Below are 21,335 nucleotides of genomic sequence, written 5' to 3'. Positions count from 1 at the left end.
GTAGATTGTAATACCTACGTTGAGAGATACACTCTTACCAGCACTCTAGCAATAAGGCTCACTCACAGTCCATAACCAAAGAAAGAAAGGGAGAAAGAAGGGTATTTAGGCTCTTTTCGAGTGATGAATCATAATCCTTGTGCTTAGACTAAATGTGTTTAGTAGGGGAATAGGTCAATCCCCAAACCTTGCAAGGAATATTGTACCATAGCCACGGTACAATGCCCCACTTCTCATTGTTGGTCGTTGGATTGTTCCAGTTTCTTCTAAATTCTTAGAACGCCCAACCATCATGGAAGCTTGGTCAAAAGAATGGAAATTTCTGCGAGAGATAGAGACGTAGGAGTCCTGCTTCTTCCATTCTCCTTGACAGGAGTTCAGTCAGATTCAAATGGCAGCAAAATTTTGTTATTAAACAATGTTTTCTGTCAGATAGGAAAACTTAAGAAATATGGACAAATTATTAATAAATATATGGAACTGACGATAAGTTGAATTCATCGTCATTTTTGCGCTGTGTTGGAATAAAGCCTCTCTCTCTCTCTAAAAGGTGGGGAGGGCTCTGGTTCCGAGGGATATCGTGTTTCCCGGGCGTTTCGATTTGAAGGAGGAGCCGGGAACTTGGCGAGGGCTGGAAGAGTCAGGAAGGAGGTCCTGTGCCAGTGGAATCCCGGTATTCAGTGGTTTGAGATTCCATTAGAATCCTTTTATTTGTCTGTATTTTTCTTTTTCCTCCCAGCTCTCATTCTGAAGAGGGCGCTTGTGGGGTGAGGAAGATGGAAAGTGGTGGTGCTGGTCACGTTGGACCTCTGAGAAAGAGCGTCACCAAGAAGAAGTCCACCGAGAACGGAGGGAACGACCATGGGAGGAGATCTTCCGTGTCTTCTCGTTCGGCGTATACTCTCTCTCTCTCTCTCTCTGTCTCTTTCTCTCTCTCTCTCTGTCTCTTTCTCTCTCTGCTGCTTGGTTTTCGGGTATGTGGCTATGCCGGTTGTCCGCTTCTTGTAAACGTGTAAGGGCTTATAGGCCTTTTTCTAAGGAAAAGATGTATGCTTATATGACCTTCATCTAAAGCTGTTCAAATTGTGGAGACTGTCTCAGAAAAAATTGAGGTGGTCAGTGGAGTTTAGGGAAGTGGAAGTTGATGTTTGCTAGATTATGCCAAAGTCTCGTTATCCATCTAATTTTAATCGTGGTCACGAATCAGATTCTTCAGCTAACTCCTTTCTTGCAGTAATGAGTACGGTGGATGGAACAGGTACCTTTTTTTTTTTTTTTTCTTAGTGTTCTTCTTCGTTCAATCCAAACGGTTGAGGGTTGCACTTTCTTGTTTCTTTTGGGTTTATACCATGTGAACTATCCCAATAATTTACCTGGGTTTGCTAAACTTCTGGGACGGCATCAAGGTAATTCTTGGAATTCTTTTCACGCGTTATATCTTGTGCTTTGTTGGAGAGGGTTTATTTGGCATGCTGTGGAGGCTTTGCTGAAAGTTCTAAAGATGTTTAGCAGTTATTCTTGATTGATATTATTGGCATCTTTAGCAATTTTTTTTGACTTATACATTGGCTCCTAACATTTATGGTACTGAATGAGTGCATGCAATCAACCTGTAGATATTTCGGTCTTTTATTTTTTCCCTAGGCCTTAGTATTACGATCCATTTTTCTTGGGCCCCCATTTTTAGCCCTAGCACAAGTAGAACACATCTCTATTAAATTGGGCAGTTTTTTTATGGCAATAGATATTCTTGGAAGAGGTTATAATCCAATGGCTCATATTATATTGAAATTTCCAGAAAAAATTCAAGTCATTGTAAATAAATCCCGTGCAGTGAAGGTGCTTATTGAATGAAAAATTAAAGAAGATCTAATGGTTTAGACTGAACAAGGACATGTTCTGCATTTCCCAAAGGACTACATAGGACCTAAGGCAAAGGGGCCTTAAGGAACGGATTTTCTACATGTGTGTGGTTTTGTGCAGGCATGTGCTTGTATGTATATTTAATGGGTTTTCCATGTTTACTTGTCTCAAAACTTTTGTTCATGTGGTAACTTCTCTCTTTTAAAAAAATGTTCATCAGAGTACCTGCTGGGGAAAGGACAGTGAAGCGGCTTCGAATGTCTAAGGCTCTTACTGTTCCTGATAGCACAACTGTTTATGAAGCATGCCGCCGCATGGCTGCTCGTAGAGTTGATGCTATATTAGTGACTGATTCAAACGCCTTGCTCTGTGGGATATTGACAGATAAGGTTGATAATAGTTAAACTCTAATTTCTTTGTTTAATTTTCTGCCTTGACATTTTAAAACACCACTTTTGCCTTTGTAGGATATAGCCATAAGGGTGGTTGCGGCAGGGCTTAACCTTGAGGAAACTACAGTTGCAAAAGTCATGACGAGAAACCCTGTATTTGTTCTTTCAGATACACTGTCTGTTGAAGCATTACAGAAAATGGTACAAGGTGAGTAATGGACTAAACCACATTTAGTTATATGCTGTAATTTGGAAATATTGTTCAAATCGCTTGGTCTTGCTGCAAGTGATCAGAACTGTGTATTATTGGTAAGTGGCAAGATTTGTTTAGTGTACCGGACCAAGTGCCATCACTGGTTCTGCTTATTAATCCTCTCTTCTGACCAAGACTAAGCTAATAATGAAAAATATTGTACTTATCTGTTCTTTATGTCTGCTTCAGGAAAATTCCGGCACTTGCCTGTTGTTGAAAATGGTGAGGTGATTGCATTGCTCGACATTGCAAAGTGCCTATATGATGCTATTGCACGGATGGAAAGGGCAGTGGAGAAAGGGAAAGCCATTGCAGCGGCTGTAGAAGGAGTAGAAAAACAATGGGGAACGACTATTTCTGGTATTTGAAGATATACCATTGAGTGTATTTACTTTTCCTATTTGATATTTTAGGCTGTATGATAACACAAATTTGATTTGTCATTATTGAGCTGACTGAAGTCAAGAATTCTATATGCTGTTGCACCCCTTAGTGATCTATGTAAGACCAAGCTTATCTGTTAGCAGGTGTTTGGTTACCTGAGTGTGATCTTACTTGAGACGAGACCCTGCTCTCTTTCGGTCTCAGATCAGCCTTTTCAATGTAAAAGAGCGGATGTGGATCTCATGTCCAGTTGTCCATCTCAGATCCTCAATTTGATGAACCATGGATCTTGGTGTGAATTCGCCACACTAGATCTGTGGATTTAATATCCTGGCATTCAAACACATTCTTAATGTGCAGGTCCTAACACTTTCTTGGAGACGCTAAGAGAGCGGATGTTCAGACCTTCTCTATCAACAATTATCAGTGAGAAAACAAAGTAGGTAATATTCCATTGGGCTTCTTTTTCAATGCAGTTTTAAAGTATGGCCTTTGGCTTGAGCTCTTGAACTGATCAATTGGCTTCGTGTTTCCAGAGTAGCTACAGTGTCTCCAACGGACTCAGTGTTAACTGCAACTAAGAAGATGCTTGAACTCCATGCGAGCTCAGCAATTGTTACAGTTGGGAACAAGCCACAGGGGATACTAACGTACACACTTTTACCAATTTACTGTCTTTGGGTCATTATTCTGTTTTTCTTTCTAAGCATAAAGCTCTTTTACGATCCATTTCCTGTAATTTAATTTGCTCAAACAGCTCGAAGGATATTTTGATGAGAGTGATCACGCAGAATCTTCCTCCACAATCAACTCCTGTTGAGAAGGTATGATGTCTTGTCCAGATTCAGTTGTTCTTTTTTCTTTTTTTTTTCAAATTCTGTTTTGCTTTACATGCAGCAGGAAAATATATGGGGGTTTAAACTTTGACCAGAGGTTATCAGTTATTTCATGTTTTATGCGACAAAAGTTTATCATGGTACTAAACTTTCCATTAGATATTTTTTTTCTCCGAACAAGTTTGAACTTTAAAGGAAATCTGGAACTGAACCCCATTGAGAGGATAAAAGTAAAGTTGTTTGGGTCAGTTCTATGCCTTCAGTGCAGAGAGTGACATCTAAGAATCAAACCATAATTATCTGCATCGCAGCCACTGCAGATGCACTACTCCAACCCCTTTGGCTCTATGTTTTTTTGCTCTGTGCTCCTTATCCTCAGTTTGATACTGGATGAGTCTAAGAGCTGTAAAATGATTCAAGTAGACACTTGATTCCCAAATATGACTGAACTTAAGTGGCTTTTTTTGATGTCCCAATCAATTGTCTTTAGATAAGGTCATATCTTGGGTATTCTAGCTTCCATGGCAAGTAAATCTTTTAACCAGCATATCAGACAGCCAGGCAGGCAATATCTCCATTGCTGTGCTACAAGCATTAAGTTGTGAAATACAAAGTTAAACATTGTATGCTGGTAACATAGTAGATGTCTTTGGTGATTATTTTGAAGGATCCTATGCAATTCTTAAATTCAGCAACTCAGAAGGTCGTAGTCCATCAACTTTGCTCTTTAAAAAATAAGCTAATGAAGAAATAAGAAAATCACACAAAATATATGAGGCTTGTAGATCTGTGGATTCCAGCAATATACAAGCACATGGAGAAATAATTTGCAGATATCTTCAGAAGACATCTTCGAAAGGGAATGGGTGCTGAAGAGGTCTTCATCTAGCTTCTTGGTAGCTATAGTTTGACATGTTTAGAGTGCAGAGTAAAAAATCCAGGTAGATAGGATAGCACTTTTATGTAGTTGTGCAATATCAATATGTTCATCATATGAATGGTGATCAAAGGTTGCAAAATTAGAACATCGAAGTTAGAGTTGTTATTGGCATTTCTCAGATAACATAGGGTGGAGAAAAGGATCAGGGGTATGCTGAAGTGCCCAACTCTTCTGTTCAAATACCGAGTGGTAGTACTGGTCTAGGTAGAATTGTGGCTCATTATGTTATAAAATGAGTAAGGTCAAATGAAGGGGATAGTGGAAAACGTCTTCAGTGGTTTTCTATCATTTTATATTCTCGTTTTTGTATTCTTTGTGAAAATTAAGGTTTGGCTGTTATCACTATTTGTAATGGTGATAGGGATATAACGAATATGTAGGTTTGTATTTCACGTCACAAGTTATGAAGCTATTACCATTTATATTTGTAGAAACACGAAATATAGGGAAAAAGAATACGATGAACACGCTGTACCATGGAAAAACCCTCAACAAGAGGGAAAAAACCACGGATGAGGAGAAACTGGTGCCCACTAGCAACCAGACTCTCTCTCTCTTAAGATTTCATTAACTCTCTCAAGATTAGGGTTACAATCCTAAAGTAAGGCCCAACGAGGGCTACAAGATGGATTGGGTATGGATCCAGATCCGGTCCCGAGAACCATCTAACACGTTTCAACACTCTCCCTCAAGTTGGGCATGCATATCAAACATGCCCAACTTGGATACATTTCTCTCGAACGAAGTCAAAGATAGAGCTTTCGTCAGAACATCAGCAGTTTGGTCTTCAGACTTCATGTAAGGTAAGACTAACTCTTTAGCATCAATCCTTTCACGAAAGAAGTGACGATCAATCTCAACATGCTTTGGTCTGTCGTGTAGTACAGGGTTGTTGGCTAAGTTGATTGCAGACTTGTTGTCACAGTACATCTTCATAGGTCCTTCAATCTCTATCCCGATATCAGTCAACAATATTTTTAACCATAGTAACTCTGACACTCCCATAGCAATAGCTCTATACTCTGCCTCAGCACTAGATCGAGAACACAGATCCTGTCTCTTGCTCCTCCAGACAACAAAATTTCCTCCCAAGTAGACACAATACCTTGTGGTAGACCGTCTAGTATCAGCACAACCTGCCTAGTCTGCATCGGAATACCCATCGATCTCTACAGTCTCTTGTTTCACATACAAGAGTCCTTTGCCAGAATTTCTCTTCAAATAGCACAATATTCTGTCCACAGCCTTCAGGTGTGCATCAGTAGGTGCATGCATGAATTGACTCAGTACATTCACCGCAAAAGTGATATCTGGTCTCGTAAGGGTAAAGATAAATCAACTTTCCAACCAGACGATATCTTCCCTTAGCTTCTTCACAAAGCAACTCTCCATCTCTAACTTGTGTCCAGTATCAAGTGGGGTAGAAGCGGGTCTACACCTCAGTTTACCAGTCTCCTCCAACAGATCTAATGTGTATTTCCTTTGGTTTAGCACAAGGCCAGTACTAGATCTAGCAATCTCAATACCAAGAAAATACCTCAGTTTGCCAAGATCCTTGAGATCAAATTCAACAGCCAGTAACACTTTTAACTTGATGAACTCCTCCTCATCATCTCCTGTGACAATCATGTCATCCACATAAACAAATAAAAGAGTGACCCTGCCCTTTTTTTTCTTCACAAATAGAGTGTGGCTTCCATTCCCTTGATTGTACCCATGATGTTGCATCACTCGTCTGAGTCGTTCGAACCATGCTCTGGGCGACTGCTTGAGGCCATATAAGGCCTTTTTCAGCTTACAACATTTCTCTGGTTCTTCATATCCTGAGGGCATACACATATACACTTCTTCTTCGAGATCACCATTAAGGAAAACATTCTTAACATCGAGTTGGTACATCCTCCACTCCTTCATCACAGCTAGGGACATAATAACTCTAACTGTCTTCATTTTCGCAATTGGAGCAAAAGTCTCTAAGTAATCAATCCTATATTTTTGACTAAACCCCTTGGCCACAAGACGAGCTTTGTATCTTTCAACACTTCCATCTGGTTTATACTTAATGGTATACACCCACTTGGATCCAACCAAGTGAGCCGCCTCTAGAATCTTCACAACTTCCCATGTCATGTTTCTTCTCAAGGCTTCCATTTCTTCTTTCATAGCATCAGCCCACTTGGAATCACTTTGAGCTTCAACAACGGTCCTGGGAATCACAGCCAAAGAAAGAGAAGATACAAAACACTTGTAATCCTTGCTAAGTCTAGAATAAGATACAAAATTACCAATCGGGTGTTGAGTACATGACCTGACACCCTTTCTCAGAGCAATGAGAAGTTCTTCATTTTCTTTTTCAACCCCATTTTGAGTCTTCAAGGTAGGACTTGGTTCATCCAGGGAAGGAATGACATTGGGATTGAAAGTAGACCTCACACCATAAGTTACCTCCTCTGTCCAAGCACCTTGTTTAGAGTAGACCTGTCCAAACAAACGATGACCTTCCTTCTCAGTTCTGGTGTCACACCCTTCCTCCTTCTCAGCCACATCAACAACTGTGGGAGGTTCTTTTTTCTTGTAATCCAAAAAATCTGTAAATTGAATCTCCTGACTCTGAGAATACTCTTCCCTAACCACAGACTTCTCCCCCTGAAGAGGATTCTCACAAAAGTAAGAGGCATGTTCCAAGAAGGTAACATCCCTCGTAACGTAAACTCGACCAGTGGTAGGATCAAGACACCTATACCCTTTCTGAGTAGGAGAATACCCAACAAATACACCCTTGATAGACCGGGGATCAAGTTTCTTAACATTGGGACTGTGATCATGAATAAAACACACACAGCCAAAAACACGAGGGGGGAAGAGAAAAGGTTGACGACTTCCCAAAAGTAAAGAATGGGGAGTCCGACCATTCAACACACGATTGGGCATGCGGTTGATGAGATACGCACTAGTAAGAACTGCATCACCCCAATAGTGTTTGGGAAGATTCCTCTGAAACAAAAGGGCTCTGGTGACATTAAGGAGTTGGCTATTCTTCCTCTCAGCCACCTCGTTTTGTGGGGGAGTATAACTACAAGACGTCTCATAAACAATCCCCTTTTTTCGAAGGAAATTCTCAACTGACTGACACATATACTCACGGTCATTATCCGATCGAAAGGTTTTAACAGGTCCACCATATTGAGTTTGCACAAGTAAAATGAAGGTCTTTATGATATGAGGTACCTCACTGCGATCTTTTAACAAGTACACAGATAAGTCATCAATAAAAGTTATAAAATATTGAAAACCTTGACGGGTATGAATTCCCGAAGGCCCCCACACATCCGAGTGAACCAAGGAAAAAACTTCATTAACACAACTAGTAGAAATAGGATACGAAGCCCTCACATGTTTGGCAAACTGACATACATCACAAGAAATCAAAGACAAGTTGAGAGTGGAACACAAATCGGGAAACAACTGTTTCAAAATGCCAAAAGGTAAATGCCCAAGGCATTCATGCCAATACAAGAAGGACTGAAGACAATCTTCTCTTCGCTTTTCTGTCTTGTTGATCGCTGTCATAAGAGCCGTGGCCACGCGTATGGGAAGACGATATAAGCCATCAGACGCCAAACCAATCCCAATCCTCTTCCCTGTCGCCAAGTCCTGCAAAACACAACGATTTGCAGAAAAAATGAGTTCACAATTCAACTCTTTAGTAAGTTTACTAACTGACAAGAGATTTAAGAGAAGTTGAGGGACTCCTCACACATGAAACTTGTCCAACAAGGACAGACTCTCTTCTCCTGCCACAGAGGTAGAAGAACCATCTACGAGAGATACTCGTTCCTTTCCAGAAGACAACTTATACTCATGAAACAATTTAGGGTTACCCGTCATGTGGTGAGTAGCACCATTGTCTACAATCCATTCCCCCACACAAGAGTTACCTTTATCCCCTACAATGGCAAGAGCTTGATTAGCCTTTGTCTCATCTGATGCCTCGACCTGATTGACATCGATCCGACCCAAATAAGCCCTCAGTTCACGAAGCTGTTCAGCAGAAATGGAGACCTTTCCTCCACTAGATTTTGTTTCCTCAGACACAGTCGGCTTCCCATTAGAAGACCTCCCTTTGTTACCCTTTTTCTCTGGATGAAGATCCCAGCAGAAATCAACAGTATGACCAGTCTTCTTGCAATGAGTACATCTACGAAGAGATCTAGTAGTGCCTCCAGGACCACGACTAACAAGAGCAGATCTCTCATTATATGACATGAGATCCCTCTTTCCCCCAGTTGTAACCAGCCTTCTCTGTTCTTCAGCTTCAACACGAGAATACACATCTTCAATACTCGACACTTCTCCTGAATTCAGAATCTGGCTTCTAACACCTTCAAACTCATCATTCAAACCAGCTAAAAAGAGGAACACCCTATTTTCCCACTCTTTAGCTACATAAAGTGCCTGATCTTGGGGACAGTGCCAAGTAACATCAGAATAATAGTCAAGATCCTCCCACTTGACTTTCAAAGCCCCATAGTAATCTGCTATAGATAAGTTCCCTTGCCGAAGCTCATAGACAGTCTTCATTAGTTGGTAAGTCCGGATAGCCTTTTTCTTCTGGCCATACATTTTCTCCAAAATCACCCACATGTCTCTAGCAGTCTTCTTCCGAAGAATAAGGGGTTGGATATCAACGGAAACAGAGTTGACAATCCAAGTTTTTACTTGATTATCCTCAAGAAACCAAGTGTCCCACACACCACTTGTCTCTGCCGGTTCAGGTTTCCTTCCATTGATATAGGCAATCCGATCGCGGCCAGCAATCCCCATAGTCATAGCGGCCGACCACGGGTGGTAGTTCTCCTTGGTAAGGCGAATAGTAGTGACCTGAACGAGAACATTCTCAGTTCTATAAGCCCCGATTTCAGTTTGATCAGTGTTGACGGTCGACGAGGAAGACGTTGCCATGACAACAGACCAACCCTGCAAAGAGAACAAGGACAACAACAGAAGGAGCACCAAACAGGGAGCCTGGGTGACAGCAAGGGGAAAGAAGTACCGACGACAGATGAAGTACCGACGGCAGCGGCAGCAAGGGCACCGGCGACAGTACAGGACACCGGCAGCAGGAAGAAGTACCGATGGCAGATGAAGGCAGCGGGACAGCGGTCAGCGGCAGGGAGCTTCTGCGAGTGTCACCAAGGCAGTCCAGCGACTGCAAACAGCAGCAGCGGAAGTAGCGATCTCGGGCAGAACGTGGGAGGCGACGCCGTGGGGTAGAAACAACAGCATAAGGCAAGAGATCAGGCGGCGGCGGAGTAGAGGGCAGGGCAGACACGGGCGACGCAGAGGGTCTCAAGCGATGCAGCCGGGCGGCGGCGGCGGTGGTGGCGGCGGCAGCAGCGGGAGCAGTAGTGAATGATAGAGAGATTAGGGTTGGAACTTCACAACCCCAAAAAATTTCCCAAACTCGTCGGCTCTGATACCATGTAGAAACACAAAATATAGGGAAAAAGAATACGATGAACACGATGTAATGTGGAAAAACCCTCAACAAGAGGGAAAAAACCACAGATGAGGAGGAACTGGTGCCCACTAGCAACCAGACTCCCTCTCTCTTAAGATTTCATTAACTCTCTCAAGATTAGGGTTACAATCCTTAAGTAAGGCCTAACAAGGGCTACAAGATGGATCAGGTATGGATCCAGACCCGGTCCCGAGAACCATCTAACACGTTTCAACAATATTGATAGTAGAAAACATTGAATTTTTGTACTGGTTTGAGACATATAGTTTATGATGTAATTACCCTTTCCATTCTTAGGCTGCCATAGTTCAGTTTGACCAAGCTGTAGTATAGAACATAGATAACTTCTTACTTCTTAGATTAGTTTCGATAGTCACAACGTTTTAGGCCATCAACTACTTCAGTGCATTACAGCAACTTGTTTCTCTGTGTATCGTCTTGTGTCTTTCACTTTCCTTTTCTGCTTTCTAATCTTCAATGTTTGGAAAACTGATGATAGGTCATGACCCCAAATCCCGAATGTGCCACAGTTGACACACCAATTGTTGATGCTCTACATGTCATGCATGATGGGAAATTTTTACATCTTCCAGTGGTAGACAGAGGTAACTTGACTAAACTTTTTCATCTTATGACATGCATTATCTCAGAATCATCTCCCCACATTTTGGTTGCTTTCTTTGTGACAGATGGGCTTGTAGTCGCTGTCATTGATGTAATCCAAATTACTCATGCAGCTATATCGACAGTAAGTTGATTCATCTGTCAAGCTTTTCACTTTCTTTTAGGATGTTGCTCTTCTAAAAGCTATTGGTTTATGCTTGCACGTCCAATATTTACTGCATATTTTCCATCACTTGGTCCATTCAGATTTTCTCCGTTTTGTATTTAGTGCTTTACCATTTAATGTCACTTGAAATTGCACTCAAATCCTCGATGTTCTTTATATATTAAATTTATGTTTGTCTTGCATTGTTTCTGGATCCTTGATATCATGAACAGACAGTATTAGGATCGGACTTGTTTCTCCCAGCTTCCCATGTGTAGCAGGTCCATAATTAGTTAACTGCCATGTATATTCTCTTCTGTAGTTTCAGCATAATCTAGATTGAAGAACAATTACTTGTTTAGTTCACCATATGATAACATGCTGTCATCTATGATTCCCAATATGCAAACATGAATAACTACGCTGGCTGTTCGAAGTTCATGAAATTGATGAAAACTTTAAACAGAACAGTGACAAATAATAATAAGGAAGGTGATTTGACCAGTGAATTTATGTTGAAGGCAAAATATAAATTGTTAGAGAAAAAAAAGTGAACGCAAGCCTTTCATTCTAAACCATGGGCAGATACTGACAGGATAATTTGATGTGGCAACTGATTGTCTATGAAAAGATTGTAATTCAAATATCAACTTCTAGATGTTATACTTGAAGTTGTTAGAAACAATGTCAAGTGAAATTTTTTCTTTTCAATCTTGCATATCATACTGGTCTATGTGCTAAGAATATCTGACTTCAGAAGTCAACCGGCTATGTTTATGTCCCGATGGTTGTTCTTTTTATTTTGTGTCACTGAAGCCATCACAAAAGGTCCATTCCGTAGCTAAAAACTATGGCGAAGTAACTGACCATCGCAAATGCACCTTTTGTGACACTAAATAAAAAAGAAACACCATCTGGCCACAGAGGTAGCTGGCTGATTTTGATTCCTATATGTATGTATATTTATATATATGTATGTATCTATGTATATATACAGAGAGAGAGAGAGAGATAGAGAGAGATAATCTCAACATCACAAATCAGAACACACTACCAATAAGAAGTTGGAAGGAAATACAATGTTCCGATCAAAATGATCGGAAGAAATCTAAGACCAACAAGCCCAAAACGTAACCTCAGAGATCAAAACATCAAATAAAACAACCCAAAAGTAGATAAAAGTTAAAACATACAGAAACATCAACAGCAAACCAATCTGCAATCTCAAAGTAGAGAGAGGGCCCCAGGTACTACGCCAGGAAAACAACATAGTCCTTAACAAATGAAGCGATCAAAAGCACAACAAAAACCTAGGTGCTCCAAAATGCAAAGCGACAGCAGCAGAATAGCTGGAACTTCTAAAAAAGGCAGATGATGAGAACAGTACCAAAGGATCTCATGCATGAGCCAGAGCACCAATCACTTGAAGAGAGAGAGAGAGTGAGTGAGAGAGAGAGAGAATAATTCTGCCATCCACTATATGTGATATCTGATTCCAAGCAGTTGGCCAGCCATCTTGCACATTTTAGGTTGTTTTTAACAAATCCAACCGGGTGAATGGATGTGTAACGTAAACGAAAGAAAGTTCATGAAAATCTGATATTCGAATTACATTCATCATTCTACAAGGATTTTAAGACAATCTGCGATAGAAAGCAGAACCTGGTCTAGATATCAAATTTCACTTTTCCTTTTGTTCTTGTATTTTATACATTCTGAAAAAATTAATATATATATATACATATATATATATATCCAAAAATATCGTGATATTAACGAAAAAATAATGAAAACGGGAAAATATGGCGATATATTGAAAAAATCGTTAAAAATTATGCTATCGTGATTTTTCATGATTTTTCATTTATTTTTTATTTCATTTTCCGTTTTAATTTTTTTCAACTTTTGTTTAATTGTTTATTTCCTCTTGTTTTATGTATTTAACATAACCTCCTAAATGCAATACAATACTTATTAGTTTTTCGTTTGTTGTATTTTTACCAAACATTTTGTTTTTTTATCTTTTTAAAACACTCTGAGATTTTCCCCCAAAAAAACAACTTTGCCGATAAATACGTAGAAAAAACCTCTCCGATAAAAACCCGAGAATGATATTGTAGCATATATATATATATATATATATATATATATATATATATATAATATAAGATTTCAAATATGCTGGATGGCTGAAAATTAAAAATCTCATTGAAAAACAGTTGCCATTGGACCATTATGGTGGTTTACGGCACAACAAAAATTTATAGTGTTCTAGTGAAAAATTTTTAGTTTTAAGTTTTAACCTATGTCACACGGGTGCGGGTGTGATACGGGTGCGGATACGGGGATACGGGTGCGTATATGGCAAGTTTCACAATTTCTGGATACACAGATACAACAAATATAATATTCTCAAAAAATTTATAAATTGAGAAAAACAAACAAACAAACATTGTTTATCACAAAACATTAACATTGTTCACCACAAAACATTGTTGATTATCATCATTTTACTCATTGTCAATGCCCACATCGTCCTCAGACTCATCTTCATCCACAATTTCACATGTTGATGGAATAGAAGGTTCTTCGAATCTTGAATTAACAACTTCAAGTTCATCGTCGTCTTCTAAGTTAAAGTCCTCAACATTCACGTCCCAAGATTTAGTTTCTCCGTCCCTACGAGACAAAAAAAAATAATTGTAATTATTATGATATTAGCTAATATGAACTCAGAAGGAAAACATCTAAATCAATAAATCATATACTTATTTACCTGTATTCTTTTTTGCCTCGTGATAGAAGTCGAAGGTTAGAATGCACATAAACCAAATCTTCTGCACGTTTGCTTGTGAGATTATTTCATTTGATAGTATGGATTTGTGAATATGTACTCCAATTTCTCTCACAGCATGAAGATGTAGCAGGTTGAACTAGTAATCTGAAAGCAAGGTATTGAAGAGTAGGATAAGTAAATTCATGTTTAATCCACCAAGATATAGATGGATAATCATCTTTATCTGCAGTTACACACACATCTTCTCCAATTCCGGATGCAAACCTTTCAAACTCGTCATTAGCTCGGCAATTTTGATGTACATCAATAAAAATCCTATTAATACATGCCAATCTGTTTTTTGATAATTTTGCATCCATATGTGGTGGGGTTCTTCCAATACCCTCTTCCAGCCACTTTTTTCCATAATATTTAGGATTTAATGTATGTGTCATGCATTGAAGAGGATTGCTACTTTTATCCCATCGTGCAATCAATATTTTATGCACATGATAAAAAAATGTTGAATCTTCAAGTGCAATATTTTTTTTCTCATTCTTAAAAATGACATCTTGGATTTTTTCAATCATAGTATCCCACATCTCATAAACACAGTGCAACATTGAATTATCACAATCAAGAACTCTCAACATCTCGCAAATAGGCTCTGTGAATGCAAGAAAATAAAAGATTTTATCCCACCACGTGTCTTCAAGAATCAGTCTTTTGATTTCTTGAGCTTTGTCATCATCATCAGCACGATAAAAATTCCAATCATCATCAGTCACCATACTGATCAATGCACTTTTAACCCTTTTTATCCTTTTGACCATAACAATTAAGGATGCAAAACGTGTCTCTGCAACTCTTAACAATTTTAGATCAGAATGGTTGTTATAAATGGAAAGTGCACGTTGATGATTTACTATGAAATTTCTGATGTTTCTCACTTCTTTTTCCAAGTCATCCATGAACATAATTCATAAGCTTGAGGATCTTGCTCTTTACTTGGTGGATTGCATATACTCTTTCGAGCCAAATTTAAGCTGTGGACTGCACAAGGAGTCCAAAAGATATGAGGGTACTCATGTTCTATCGTAATTCCAGCTGCTCTACATACAAGTGCATTGTCTGTTGTTATTTGAACAACCTTCTCTTTTCCCACTTCTTCAATCATTTCCATAAACAATCCTTTCAAATATTCAACACTTTTGTATTCACCAGATGCATCTATTGCTTTCAAGAAAATTGGTCCATTTGCTGAAGTTGCAATGAAATTAATAAGAGGACACCTTTGCAAATCTGTCCAGCCATCAGAAACAATAGAAACTCCATGTCGCTCCCAAGTTAACCTTTAGATACTCTAACAATTTGTTCACTCTAGTCTTTTGTTGTTTTAATAGTACAGTGCGAAGCCTTTCAGAACTAGGGAGAACATACCCAGACAAGTTAGAATTTGCAATAGATGTAACTAAATCTCTCCAAAATGGACTTCTTGCTACATTAAATGGTATGCAATTAGCATAAAAAAATGTCGCCACTTTTAGATCTAATTCTCGCCGCCCTTGTAATGTAAATGACTCCTCAATTGATTTCTGATTCAGAGTAACATCAATAGCTTTTCTTTTTTCAGACCATCCTTCACAGCATCATTTGAAATTGAAGCAATGTCAATATAACCGAAAGATGTCATGCCCTTTTTCATCTCAAAAGCTTCCTGTTCTATCTTCAACTAACCCAAACTCTCCTTACTGATTTTTTTACATACTTGAATTCCTTGTTTAGGGATTTTTAGCAGATGCGCTTTAACTCTTGTATATGATCCAGTGAACTCATTCCCACAAAAAGAACATCGAAAAACTGAATTTCCACCACCTTTTGGAGTTTTCTCTATTATTTTCACGTATGACCATAATGGTAGTCGTTCTTCTTGTGCAATAGATGCAGCTGATCCAGATCCACAACTTGAACTTGTAGGTTGAGAAGAGACTCCCTTTCCTTTGTCCACCATACTACATTAAAACATATAATGAACATGGTTTTGAAGGAATAAAACACAATAGTTCAACAAACAAACAATCAACATAGCTGAAATAATACACTGTACAAGTCTATATTTCGTCGCATCATATAGTATAGAATAATAGAAATTAAACTAGCGCAATGAATCCTTTTTGAAAATGATTTTTCTCCCTTGCGAACGCAGTAGTACTGCAGTCGCCAGGCCAGTCGATGATGAGCAACTTAACTCTCTAGTCTCTTGCTGTTGAAAATCTCTAGTTCACAGAGATCTTGAATATATATTTTTATGCTCTGATACCTTATCACGGCACACGGGCTCGTTAGCTGGATCTTACTATCTAAATGTACTTGGAATGAGTTGTATAACCCATAAGATTCTAATGCAGTTAACTATCTTCAGTTTGTCATAAGATCTGATCTCAACGCAGTGAAAGGTCTGAAAACCCAACATTTAAAATGGTTCTAAACTTGCATTTCTGAAGACCAAATATGTTGTTGAACTCCCGATTAGTAGCGCAGCTCATAATCCATTTATGTTGGTAAGAAAGAGTCGCAGAAAATGTGTTGAAGCAATCCAACATAATCACGCATCACGCATCACGCTTCATTGGACAGGTAAGTGAATGAGTTGAAGCAATCTGAAAACCCTTAAAAACCCCCAAATGAAGAAGAAGAACACATTAAACTCGAAACGAAAAAAAAAATCCACTTACCTGTCCATCGCCGGCTGTTGCTAGCGACGACCGGACGTCGCCGTGGGTTGCCGGAAGTCGTCACTGCCGCCACCATCGCTCGTCGGGTGAAGGTCTGCCGTTGGGTGAAGAAGAAGAACGTCGGGTGAAAAAGGAAGAAGGTCGAGTGGTCGACCTAATTTCATTTAACGGATCATTTTTTTAAGGTTTGGTTCGGGTCTGACCCAAACCCGATCCAAAAGTATCCATATCCGGATCGTCGTATCGGCGTATCGATATGGATACGTGGGCTAATCCCACGTATCCGTGTGACATAGGTTTTAACTATCTGCAACATCCGTCGTCCATCATCCATCAGATTTGAATCCTTATATCTATCTATATGTATATATATATATATGTGTGTGTGTGTGTGTGTGTGTGTGGCTTATGTATGTATGTGTTCTTGTTCCTCAAGCCTCTAGTATGTTCAATGACAGCCCTTCTTATGAAGAGCTACTGAGAAGTTGCATTCGGGCATTGGTTGAAAACCAAATGATTTCTAATCACTTCTTGTCAGGGAGATCTCATCCATACTTTAGCTCCGTTTGTCAACAAGGAAAGTGAAATTTACATGAGTTTTTGGCCTCTAAAGCAGGTCTTGGTTGATATGTGCATGATAGATACATGCAGGCCCTGTGGTGAGTGTTAGAATGTATGTATCCCAAATGTATACATATATATATTTATATATATCACATATATTAGTCATCTAATATATGCTTTATATGTATATATATATTTTATATCTTTTGGGTACTTAGGACACTTATGTAATTTTCACTTTCTTTATGTATCTTTTCTTTTAGGTTATTTTCTGTTTTTCCCCTTTTATCCATCTCCTTTTTCTGTTTTACCTAGAGGGAGACTAGTCCCAACAGCTAGATTTCTAGCCGTTGGGACTGCCTCCTCCTTCTCTTTGGCCCTCTCCTCTATAAATAGGGCAGCTCTTCTATTGTTTAGATATGGCTTTTTAGCCTATTATTGTATCTCCTTTTGTGATTAATATATTTTCTTCTTCACCTCTTGTGTGAGGTCTTGTGAGTTTGACTTATTGGTGGAAGCTTCAAGGCTGGTTCTCTTGAAGTATTTATCTCTTTGGGCCTGATTTACAGTGAGCATGTAAGCAGGTTGATCCACAGAGATGATAAATAAATGGTCTATTGGTTAGTACTTTATTGAATGACGGTTTATGATGTGTTCTTCAATTGTTAAATGTGAAGACAAGTCGTAGTTGGTTGTTTCCTTTCCATAGTGCATAGGAAGTGAATAATTTGAAAGAAATTAGCATCTTTAGCATTATTTTTTACTATATTATACTTTTGCAGCTTCTATAAGCAATTTGTTGTTATGCATTGTTTGCTTCTATTTTGCATCTTTGGTAAACAATATTTTGGTAAATATATGAACTATATCTTTGTCCTTAGGTCAGCATGCTCATGTTCTTTGTGTAACACTCTGCCTTCTACCTTTCTTTCTAGAAATAAATTGTAATCTGCTTGGGCATGTGTTCGTCATGCCTAGTGTCTTTTTTATGTCAAGTTACCTGTGACATCTACAATAGCGATTGTAGAACAAGAAGTTGTTAATACTTGCTGGTTGATTGGATCCAAATTTTAACAAATTTTGTACTTTGTTAGCTGGTATTTTGGTAAAATTTCTGTGAAGGTTTAACGTAACAAGCTTAGGAGCGTATGAAACTGTAAATATGTTGCATCATCGATCCATTTATTCTGTCAGTGTTTTAATCCTCAAATGTGCATCCTTCAAGGATTGTACATTTCTTTACTATGGATAGGACCCTGTCTGTTGAAGGAAAAAGTGACTGCAAAAAATGTGAGTCCTGGAGGAACTGTTGATTGGCTAGAATTTCTGAAGTTTACGAAATGTAATAATTTTATGACAACATCATTTTCTTGGGATGTTAGTGTATAGTATTTGAATAAGACAGTCTCCTGCAATTATATTCTCTTCCTGCATTTCTGAAATTTTTTTATGGTTCTGCTTAGATGAAGATGGGGAAACATGGTAAATTCTGAAAACAGAATAGTCTTTAGATCGTTTAGCATGCTTAAGATATCTTCTTTGTATGCCCTCTTTAGCAACATTATGATGGTTGTGAGCTTCCTTTTTTCTCAGAAGGTCTTTACTCTTCCAGTATTTAAATGATAATGACGTGATTTTCTTATTTCATTTAGATTGGAACAACTGGGGTGGTCGGGAGTGAAACAACAAGCACAATGATGCAAAAGTTCTGGGATTCAGCAATGTCCATGGGAGATGATGAAGATACAAGAAGGTAATGGCCCTCAGTCTTACCTTACATATATGTGCCATTAGAGTGTCAATCTGGGAGAGTAGGGTATGACTTTGTGCTTGCATTTCAGTGAAGGATCCGCAACTGCAAGGCAGACATCTGAAGGAACTGAAACAGGGAGGCTTGGTTATATGTCAGAGCTTGGAAATACCTTTGGGTTTAAATTGGAAGACAAAAGGGGCCGCATGCACAGATTTAATTGTGGTATGCTGGGTGACTTCTAGAAAATGCAAAACTGGATGGTATCATTCTTTTTGCTGGCCAGAATGTCCCCCAGAAAGATAACAAAATGTTTTTTGGATTTTGTCTTACCCAACCAGACACAGGGAGTATGACAGAGCTGATAGCTTGCATAATTCAGAGAGTAGGAGATGACATTGATCGGAACCATCTTCCACAGATTATGGTCACCCCTCAATCTTATAATTGTTTTTTCTTTTATCAATCAATTTGAGCTTAAAAGTATTTTTGTTGTTTCATGTTCTTAACTTGTCTATTTTGTTTTGTTTTCAAGAATTGTTTTTGGCTTAATTAGCATTTTTATATTTTTTTATGTTGTTATACCCTTCACTGCAGTATGAAGATGAAGAGCATGACAAAGTGGTACTTGCAACAGATAGTGACCTTGCAGCAGCTGTAGAACATGCTAGGGTTGCTGGATTGAAAGTAAGCAATTATTTGGAGCATGTGTAGTTTAACTTGATTTTGAATTTTTTTGTTTCTTTCTGGTCATGTTTAGTTATTTCTGTCCATGAATAAAGTAGACAAACCAAGTTAAGTGATATCAATGCCCCTGCTTGTGAGGCTCCTGATGCTATTGATAGGTCTCCACTCATGCAGCATGACAAATATATTTCCCATTATGGTTACAGACACCTTCCTCAGTTTGTCAAATTTCTATGTTATCAGCATTTTGAAGCCAGCCAATAGATTTGTAAAATATCATGATATTTTTGGATCCCCAAAAAAAAATTATATCATGTCAATATTGTGATAATTTGGAAAAATTGTTTCTTTATGATTGTCAAGAAAATATTAAGGAACCTGCAATTTCATAGGCTCTCTATTATGTATTTTTGAAGTTTTAGAATTCATGATGATCTTCTAAAGATTTTTCCAAGAAAACCATATTTTGAAAGAAAAAGTTCTGGACTTGACCTTGCCATGAATGATTTTCATTAGCGTTTTCGATCTGTAATGACTAATGAATATTCAGGGAAGGCAGTATGATGTCTTGTGCATGTTTCTCTAAATTATGGGTAGCAATCTTATATTGCTGGATTTTCATTGATCTTTTGTGCACCTGGACTACAAGTATTAATGCTTTCCCGAATAGAAAGAATTTTCTAATGATAAGTTACTACTTATAGCATGTTGGAGGCTGTCCAGTGGCCATGTAGAAACACATGATGTCAGGGGATGCCAACCGATTAGCTTTTTTTTATTTCTGTGGTTTGTTTTATCAAGGGAAAAGGGGAGAACTCCAGCCAAATAAGGCAGAAACGTGTCGTCGCACATCCCTGGTGCGAATGAATGTCAACTGTCAAGCTGTTAGAAAAGCGAGATGAAAAATCCAAATAGACATGAAAATTTCATGGGATTTTGACTATGTATTGCGAAGTGCTATTGGTGGTATTTTGTATATTAATTCTGATTTCACTTTTAATTGGCAATATGGCAGGGTTTGAGACTGTACCTGGATTACTCTGGTTCAGGTGGCAATAGCGAGACAACACAGTTGAAATCAGGAGGTTCAGGAAACCTAGAACTTGCAAGAAAGGATGCTTGGGCCACAGCATATAGCACAGTTGCTGCAGGTGCTGCCCTCATTGCTGGGCTTGGTGTGATGGCATATTTGAGGAGAGCTAACTCCTAATAAAAGATCCCATTGAAAGTGTTTTGCCAAGAAGCCAAGCACAACTTTGGAAGCAGTGGCCCCCAGTTCCTAGCAGCCTGCAGACGAAGCAGCTATATGATTATGAAGGACTTCCCTTTTTGCGTAGAATCTAGAAATTATTTGCAGCTGAGTAGTTCCTACCTGATGGAACTAGATGCTGTAGAATTACATCCTGCTCTGTAATATGAAATGATTTATTTATTGTAAAATGATGCATTGCCTCTCAATTTATACGAACAAAAGTGCACATTATGTGAAACAAAATAGATGGTAATAAACTCGTTTAATATGAGCACGACCATGTGCTCATGAATGTAATGATTCTGGTCCTTGGTGGTTCATTTTTCTTATCGCGCTTAGGCCAGATGCCTCTTCATTGCCATTTTACTGTTTAAACTTGGCTTCTTTTTCCTGAAATGGTGCGTCAGATAGTCCAGTTTGCAGATTGTAGATCTTGCAACTCTGATGGTGCAGGTTACATCACTTGATTGTAAACATGTTTCTGTAATGCATGCGCTGCAGAATGTTGAGCAATACATGATGATCTGGAGTATGTTATGTAAGCCTATATGATTAAGCAAAGAAAAGCAAATAACGGTAGTGGTGATAATGTGACTCAGCAGTGAATCTCAAC

General features: G+C 38.7%; 1 protein-coding gene across 1 annotated transcript; it reads left to right on the top strand.

Moving 5' to 3' along the window:
* Positions 1-311: 311 nt before the first annotated feature.
* LOC116248090 (CBS domain-containing protein CBSCBSPB5-like) lies at positions 312-20,996 on the top strand. Its single transcript, XM_031620689.2, has 15 exons — positions 312-673; positions 777-895; positions 2,084-2,252; positions 2,331-2,463; positions 2,698-2,868; positions 3,253-3,331; positions 3,429-3,542; positions 3,650-3,716; positions 10,689-10,794; positions 10,879-10,937; positions 18,686-18,786; positions 18,875-19,008; positions 19,125-19,210; positions 19,381-19,470; positions 20,486-20,996. Exons 2-15 carry the CDS (start codon positions 777-779, stop codon positions 20,678-20,680), a joined length of 1,623 nt encoding a protein of 540 aa, XP_031476549.1. The 5' UTR covers positions 312-673; the 3' UTR covers positions 20,681-20,996.
* Positions 20,997-21,335: the final 339 nt, after the last annotated feature.

This window comes from Nymphaea colorata, chromosome 2 (assembly GCF_008831285.2).
Source record: "Nymphaea colorata isolate Beijing-Zhang1983 chromosome 2, ASM883128v2, whole genome shotgun sequence".
Taxonomy (NCBI): domain Eukaryota; kingdom Viridiplantae; phylum Streptophyta; class Magnoliopsida; order Nymphaeales; family Nymphaeaceae; genus Nymphaea; species Nymphaea colorata.
The sequence above is the reverse complement of the archived record's forward strand: the minus strand, read 5'-3'. Positions and strand labels throughout refer to the sequence as shown.